Source organism: Arachis ipaensis, chromosome B06 (assembly GCF_000816755.2).
Source record: "Arachis ipaensis cultivar K30076 chromosome B06, Araip1.1, whole genome shotgun sequence".
Taxonomy (NCBI): Eukaryota; Viridiplantae; Streptophyta; class Magnoliopsida; order Fabales; family Fabaceae; genus Arachis; species Arachis ipaensis.
In genome coordinates, this window is record NC_029790.2 from 128,068,212 (window position 1) to 128,077,175 (window position 8,964).

At 31.9% G+C, this 8,964-nt stretch overlaps 1 protein-coding gene and 1 long non-coding RNA gene across 2 annotated transcripts; one reads left to right on the forward strand and one right to left on the reverse strand.

Annotated features, from left to right (window-relative positions):
* On the forward strand, positions 1,862-5,395 carry LOC107605191 (protein NRT1/ PTR FAMILY 1.2). Its single transcript, XM_016306975.2, has 4 exons — positions 1,862-2,074; positions 2,165-2,382; positions 3,224-3,765; positions 4,252-5,395. Exons 1-4 carry the CDS (start codon positions 1,957-1,959, stop codon positions 5,129-5,131), a joined length of 1,758 nt encoding a protein of 585 aa, XP_016162461.1. The 5' UTR covers positions 1,862-1,956; the 3' UTR covers positions 5,132-5,395.
* LOC110263588 lies at positions 5,233-6,935 on the reverse strand. The gene is made up of 2 exons (XR_002349412.1): positions 6,074-6,935; positions 5,233-5,693 (listed from the first exon to the last, which is right to left on the reverse strand). It is a non-coding gene; the product is annotated as an uncharacterized LOC110263588 (long non-coding RNA).

Below are 8,964 nucleotides of genomic sequence, written 5' to 3' on the forward strand. Positions count from 1 at the left end.
TTTATAATTTAAGTTTAAGATTAAGTATTTATGGTTTAAGATCTAGAATTTTAGATAAATAAAATCATTTTTAAAAAATTGATTGATATTAACTAAAAAAAGAATTATTCTCCACATACAAACGTTTTTTTCCATATAAATTTTTAAAAGTCATTTATTTACGCACTTCGTATTGTTATTGCACGTTTTTCTTCTTCTTCGTTATCGTTGTTATCAACACCACCTCTTCTTCCTTTTTCATTAAAATTTTTTCTCCTTTTTTTTTGTTCTCTTTCTCCTCCATCATCATTTATCATGTTGTTAAAAATAATGAATAATTCAGGTTCAGATTGTCAATTGAATCAGAACGAAATTGATTATTGTTTTGAATCCAATCAAGTGATCGAGGTGTGGTTCAATTTAAAAGAAAAAAAATATAGCATTAGAGGAAACATTTTTCTGTATTTGCAGTAAATTTGGGTGTAACACGAAGATATTTAGGTGTAACACGAAGATATTTGGATATATTTTTATCCTGATAAGTGATAAGTTATGCATAATTCAAAACTCTTCTTCTTCCTCCTTCTCATCTTTTGCTGCTTTTTTTCTTATTCATCTTTTTCTTTTTGTTTTACCTTCTCAAGTTTTTTCTTATTTACTCTCTTAATAAGAATAAAAACAAAAAAATCAAACAAAAAAAAGAAGAAACACATAATACTGCAAAATTACTTGGAAGAATATGAACTTACATTCATTTAACTAAAAAAAAGAAAGAAATAAGGAAAAAAAGAAGAAGAAAAAAATGCAGTATTAGAAAAAATATTTTTCTGTATTTGCAGCAAATTTGGATGTAACACGAAGATATTTGGGTGTATTTTAAGAATTTTGGGTGTATTTTTATTCTGATAAGTTCTGCATAATTCAAAACTCCTCCTCTTCCTCCTCTCCATCCTCATTTTCTGCTGCTTCTTCTTTTATTTTTCATCATCACCATCTTCTTTTTCTTTTTTTTCTTATTTATCTTTTTTCTTTTTGTTTTACCTTCTTAAGTTTTTTCTTGTTTTATTCTCTTAACAAGAATAAAAACAAAAAAATCAAACAAAGAAGAAGAAGAAACACATAATATTGCAAAATTATTTGAAAGATGATGAACTTACATTCATTTAACTAAAAGAAAGAAAGTAATAAGAAAAAAAAAAGAAGAAAAAAATGCAGCAGCATTAGAGGAAATATTTTTTTGTATTTGACTATTTGCAGTAAATTTAGGTGTAACACGAAGATATTCGAGTATAATACGAAGATATTTGAGTATATTTTTATTCTGTTAAGTTCTATATAATTTAAGACTCTTCCTCTTCCTCCTTCTCATCTCATCTTCTGCTGCTTCTTCTTCTTCATCTTCTTATTTCATATTCTCATAATTCTTTTTGGGAGGAAAAATCAAACAAAAAAGAAAAAATACATAATGTTGCAAAATCAATAGAAAGAGAATGAGGAAAAAATGCAGCAACAACAAAGTAGTAAAAAAACGACAATGAAGATGAAACACGTGAAGAAAAAGGAGGAGAAATGCAAAGAAGAAGGAGAAGAAGAAGGAAGAGGAGGAGGAGAAGGAACGCGAGACGCGCTATGAAAACTATTGAGTAACGTTGACACGCTCGTATGGGTGAGCGTCCTTTTTGTTGGGTTTAACCCAACCTATATGACTTATAAACCGAAATGACTTGTATGTGTAGCACTTCTCCTACCAAAATTGAGCTCGCAAGTAAAACTATTACAACGCAATTACTAATTAACATCAAGTTAATTATTGATACTCACTGAGGGATATTATTTCGTCATCATCTCATAATAATTAACATCCATTTTTTTCTTCAAAGTTCCAATCATACACGTGCATTTCATTTATTTGAGATCATAAAAAATAAAAATCTCAATCTGCCAACGTCGAAACCAGCGAGTAAGAAGAAGAAAGAGATGGAACACTCTGAAGATGCATCATATGAGAATAGTAATTCGATGATGGAAAATGCCGTCTCTTCTTCCTCTTCTAAACTCAGAAAAGGTGGCTTGAGAACCATGCCTTTCATCATAGGTACTTCTAATAACTACCATCATCTTATGAAGAGTCCCATTCAATTTTCTTCTCTTTTCTTCTTAACTCCTTATTTGTTTTTGTTTTCAGTAAACGAGTGTTTGGAGAAGGTAGCAAGCTATGGAATCATGCCGAACATGATATTGTACTTGATAAATGAATATAAACTGGCTGCTGCTGAGGCTACAAATGTAATTTACACTTGGTCAGCCATGTCCAACGTCTTAGCTATCTTTGGTGCTTTCCTCTCTGATTCTTATTTGGGTCGCTTTCGCGTCATCTTCATTGGTTCTATCTCAAGCCTTCTTGTAAGTTCCTTGCATCTTATCTTAAAATGTGGTACAAAAGTTTAAACTGTTAGTCAGAGACAGAGATAAACGATTTGTTATAGAATTAGTCTCTATGATATCTCAATGATCAATTAGTCTTAACAAGCTCATTCTTCTGCTCAAGTGTCAGAGTTCGAATCCGTTTTATGTATCCAGTAGTTCATTGACTAGAGCCAAATTCTTAAATAGAGCTCAGGTTCACGACAGATTAGTCTTTAACCTGTTGGTTAGGTGATACTGCAAGAAATAGAAAAAAGTTATAAACATAAAGATAAATTAGTTCCTAAGGGATTTTGATAATACTGACAAGGCTTATTAGCAATAACAAAGTTTATCAAATACCATTAGAGTAGCTCAAGATTCAGACTCTTGCTTACTATAATTGTTCAAGATCCTTTAATAATTTTACAATAATGGAATAATTGGTTTGTTGGAACTGCAACTAAAGAACAAATGGACCTTTTTCATTGTTTGGAAAACATTAGGGGCTCTGTAAATGTAAACGGATTAAGAAAGGTGAAGGACTGATTCAATTCTGAGTGAAAACATAATTATCCATTAGTTAATTAAACATTTTTAGTTTTTAATTAGATTGGTTATGCTCCATCGGTTTGTAATTGTTGCACAATTTTAAGAGTATAGCTCATTGTTAGTGGATTTTGATTTAGAACTTTTGTAATAGCTTTGGCATTTATTAAAATCATTGGATTAATTTTTAACAACATTACCGCATTTCAAATTGTGATAACTAACATCATTCTTTAATGTTGATGGTACCTTTGCATTGCTGCTTTAATGTTTCTTGTATGCCAAACTATAGGGAATAGCCAGTTTATGGTTAACTGCCATGATCCCATCGCTACGACCTTGCGAAGCACTCATCCAAATCTGCAACTCTGCTTCAGCAGCACAGCTAGCAGTTCTGTTTCTTGCTTTAGGACTAATTTCTATTGGAGCCGGTTGTGTCAGACCTTGTTCCATAGCATTTGGAGCGGATCAACTCGCAATCAAAGAAAACTCGAACAATGAGAGGCTCTTGGATAGCTACTTTAATTGGTATTATACCTCAATAGGAGTTTCAACTATCATTGCATTGAGTGTAATTGTTTACATTCAAGAAAACCTGGGATGGAAAATTGGCTTTGGAGTGCCTGCAGGACTAATGTTCATATCTGCTCTCAGTTTCATCATCGGTTCGCCGTTGTATGTTAAAGTTAAACCAAGGAGCAGCTTACTTACTGGCTTTATTCAAGTGGCTGTCGTCGCCATGAAGAATCGGAAACTCTGTGTTCCTGATTCAAACTTTGATCAGTATTATCAAGGCAATGATAAAGAGCTGGTGTTTCCAACAGATAGCCTAAGGTACTTTACTGATCATTTTTTTCTTCATAATTTCTCTTCTTTTTATTTCACAGTGAATACTTATTTCATTAAAGAAGATACAAATTTTGTCTCCATTCGATTAACTTTTTTCATTATATATTGGTTAATGAAATCTTTTGCTAACATCTTCAAAGGCAATTTGTTAGTGCCTTAAGTAAAGGTTCATTTTGACTTTTGAGATTGCAGCCAAATTCAAATTAGTCCTCAATATTTCAAAATAGCAATTCAGTCCTTGAAGTTAAACTTTCTAATTTATGTCCAAGATAAAGAGTCAAAGCCAATCACACAAACCGCAACTTTAGGGACTAAATTGCTAGTATTCAAATCTCAAGGACCAGAATGAACATTTACTCATTTGATCCCCTTTTGCAACATTCTACTTTTGTAAGAATGCAGAGTAATTTTGTAATTTAGTACTTGTCCTAAATTTGAACAAACCATGATCATATTATTATTCCTTTCCAGGTTTTTGAACAAAGCTTGCATAATAAGAAACCCAGAGAATGACTTAAACCCAGATGGTTCAATCAAAGATCCATGGAGCCTATGCACCGTAGGACAGGTCGAGTCCCTGAAATCGTTGCTTCGAGTCCTTCCCATGTGGACCACCGGCATCTTCATGATGGCTTCCCTGAGCTCCTTCTCCACTCTCCAAGCAAACACCATGGACAGAAGGTTATTTGGTAATTTCAAGATTCCAGCAGGATCCTTCAATGTTATCATGATAATCACTTTATCAATAGTCATTCCAATATACGACCGAATCATGGTACCTTTACTAGCAAGATTCACAGGGCGGCCTAGAGGATTCAGTTGTAAAGTCCGAATGGGGATCGGATTGTTATTCATTTGTGTAGCCAAAGCAACTTCAGCCGTGGTCGAAACCATGAGACGAAATACAGCCATTGAAGAAGGCTTTGCAGACCAACCGGACGCCATAATTGGAATGTCAGCATTATGGCTTGTGCCGGAGTTTGTTCTTCTTGGATTTGCCGAGGCCTTCTACCCGATCAGCCTGGTCGAGTTTTTCTACACTTATTTCCCAAAAACCATGTCTAGTTTTGCAATGGCTTTGTTCACACTTGATCTAGCTGCTGCTGATTTAGCTGGCAGCATTTTGGTGAGCATTGTGGATAGTGTTTCCAGTATGGGAGGGAATGAGAGCTGGTTATCAACCAACATTAACAATGGTCACTTGAATTACTATTATGCCCTGCTAACTTGCTTGGGATTGATTAACTACCTCTACTTTCTTGCTGTTTGTTGGGCTTATGGACCTTCTCCTGGTTCAAGAGCCAAGGAAGATAATGAACAATTTGATTATAGAGAGTTACCTTCTTCTTAGGTTAATTCATGTAGCACAACAAATAGGTATTTATAGTTGCACCCACTTGAGTTTAAAGAGTTTGTAAGTTTGATGGTGGAAAAAGGAAAACATAATTGATAGATATAGAGAAGCTATTATATTATATTGTAGAGGGAAATGTAGTATTCACAAGATTTGTATAAATCTGTGTGTATTTTTTACACAGATATGGGAGGGAATTCTGCTTATAGCTCCCTGTGACACTGTTCATATGAATAATAAATGCAGTTATAATTTGCATCATGTTTCACTATATAGTTAATTCCTCTCATCTCAATTATATAATTGGCCTCTATTTCTTTTTTTTTGAAAGATGTTTTCATTCGCCCATCTTGCTCAAAGAATCGAGAAAAAAAAACCAATCAACCACTTCTTCAGCTCTTCTTTTGTCAATGATACCGTCATCCAGCTCTTAAGGTGACTTGTCATTGTTCCTAAAGGCATCCGTACTCTGCCAAATCGTCGAAATCAAACACACCACACTTGCCAGAAAAACGCACGTGTAATAAACATGTGCTCAAGTAGTGTCTCTGAATCATTCCTGCAAATAACATATACATTATTGTTACCGCTATCAATTATATAAATATTCAGTTTTCTCAAAGTACATACTTAATTGAAAACAATTGATATAAAATTTGGAGCCATATATGAGAATTTTCGATTCAAATTTCATCCTATAAAAGTAGTGATCTCTATCCCTGGCTAAAACCTTGTTCTTTAAGAACTATACTACATAAATATGGCTGCATATCGATCTTGGACATGATATTATTGGACCAAACTTGCTGTATTATCTTATTTTAAAATTGAGAATTATTATGTTCTTTTCTGTATTGTCTTATTTTAAAATGGATGAGAGTATACAGATAATAAAATAATTAAAAAAATAATACTATCAATAATAACTTTGTAACTTACTTCTTTATTTACATTAATAACTGACGAATGCATTCCAATTATTTTCTTAGTCCACATGAAAAGTCAAAAGTGGAAACTAATTTAAATATGAATAGGGAGAATAATGATGGTGCCATTAGAGCTGAAGAAGATTATTGATCTTATATCATTGCTTCTTCAATACGTCTTGTACTTGTGCTTATTATGCTGACGATTATGCTTTGAACTCAAAACAAATCCTACACCTTGTTGAATTAAGTATACAACAATCAGAACCACACCCAATTCAATATCATCCTTTGCCATTTTCAAATGCTCCAACATGATGGACGACGAAAATTCGTGCAAATCAAAGATGATCATCGAGGAAAGTGCGAGCGACAAGGCGGCAAAGAGAACCAACAAGATGGTGGAGATGACTAAGAGAAGAACACAGCAAATGAGTGAGGCATGGACAAGGGTGAGAAGAATGAGATCTAAGTTTGGTAACATATTATTAATGTGCTACTACTACTAATAATAATAATAATAATAATAATGTGATGATTTTGATGAGGGGGAAAACCAACAAGGCATAATGTTATGTTTGGTTGCATTGTTAAAAAAGGAGGAGATGAGAAGGGAAATTAATAAGTAAACTCATCAAATATTCTATACTTCCAATTGCATTTAACCTCTTATGAACTCTTTGTACAAACAAATTTTGAAGGGGAAAAAAAATTGGGTGGGATTCCCTTCCTCAACATAGTATCACATATTACATGGTTAAGTAAAGAAAAAGTCACCATGTTGTATACGTGCAAGGAAGGAATGAAATATTCCATTGATCATATAAAATTTAGGGTGTATTGTAATTTGACCCCTTAATTTTTTGGTTATGTGCACTTTAGCCTCTCACCTTTAAGAAAACGCAAATCGATCTCCCAGATATTTTCAAAAACAAATCCAAAAAATTTTATGAGTGAGAGCAAAATATACATAACATGATAATTATTTTTATAATTATATTTATTATTATAAAATATAATTAATTTTTAAATTATCTCACAAATAAATTAAAACAATAAAATAATTATTTAAACAATAATCTGTTAATAATTTAACATCACAAAATTAAAATTAAAATTAAATTCACTAATCAAATATACTTTTAAAATCAATTCATGAAACAAAATAAAAAATTGCTCGTAAAAATAGTAGTGAAATCATATATACACAACACACTACTACTGCTTTGGCTATAATTTTTCTTTGATTTTGTGGTAAAATTAATCACATGAATAAGAAAAAAAGAAACATGTAATAAGGCAGGAGTTTAATTTTTTTTCACATATATGAACTAATTCTCACTTTATTAAAAAGATCTTAAATAAAATCATATAGAAAGATGAATCAGAACTGATAGTGAAGTTAATAGTTAAGAACGGTTAAATAATTTGACTGATTTGACCAAATTTTTATCTAACGACTCTCAATTATTAACTTTACATAAAATTAATTACACCTAAATTTCCATCTTAATATATTTAAACGGAAGATATTATTCTTAGAAATGGAGACAACAATTACGCATTCACGCGGTTAGTGGAGCAAAACAATGTTCAGGAGAAGAATCGGATAACAACATTAAATTTTTTTAAAAAAAAGTTTGTCAAAAGATAAGTTGCCCATAATAACTAAAAGTTTAAAAGAGCAGTAGAGTACTTACAGTGCAATTATTTTAGGAGATTAATTTGTATTTTTGTTAAGTTTAGAATTAAAAGTCTATATATAAACAGAAGCTGAGAGGTAAAGGCAATTAATCATAAAGTCTATTGGTTGATTTGACAAGACATAAACCGGCTTTGAACCTGCGCAAGCATAGCCCTTTAATTAGTAACCTCCATAGAACTTCAGTTTACTTTAGTATCTTTGGAACGCAATTTCTTACTTTATTATTACAACATTAAAATCAAATTGCTTATGACTTACGAGTCATTCATTCTAAGGAAAAACGCATTATTATTATTATTATTATGGAGAAAGCTGATCCCACTTGTACTCAATTTTTATAACATAAACTTTATTGAAGAAAATGATTCCTTACTTGTTAATTGCTGCTTCTAGTAACCTTGTAAACACAATTTCTTGGGTCTGTCAATGGCTCCATGCTGTCTATAGAGTATGGATATTATTATTGGCCATTGCTAGGGTGCTATGATTGCAGAGGCAACCTAGAGCCACAATTGCAAATTTAAAAATTCTAATTGGAATCAACAAAATTATAGGGATCATTCTAAGTATCGGACTAAATTTTAAGGGTCAAATTGAGATTTAACTCCATATTTAATTGATAAGCGTGAATACTTTAGAGAACCGGGTACGGTAGCGTAGTGATAGAGGTATTTTGGGGTTTGCCCCTGATTTATTCATTGGCCATTGCTAAGGTGCTGAAAATGTTTTTTTTCTGAAAGTATGGAAAGTATGTGGCACTTTGAAGTAGAAGACACGTGCTTTTGTTGCTTCCAAAGTACCTATATTTGCTGCGTCAAAACTGATGGTGATCAGTTGATGATGTTTGTCCAAAATTTGGTTAGATGATAATAATATTATGTAAATTATGGGAGTTAAATTATTGGGCCTATTTTTGAGGATTCAGCAAGTATTGGAGGTCACATTTAAGTGTGGCTATTTTATGTTGTGTTATTGAACAAAAAGAAGTGAACATAATATGTGACATTGAAATCCGATTTTTGTTTAAAGTTTTGGACCATGAATAATTTTTTTGGGCATACAAATGAAATTGGATAATGAAAATACTCTTATGGTAATAATAAACAATTAAAATATAAAACCCAAGAAAATAGATAATAACAATAATAATAGTTATAATATTTAAAAAAAAAAAGAGAAGATAGGTATGAAATTAAAGA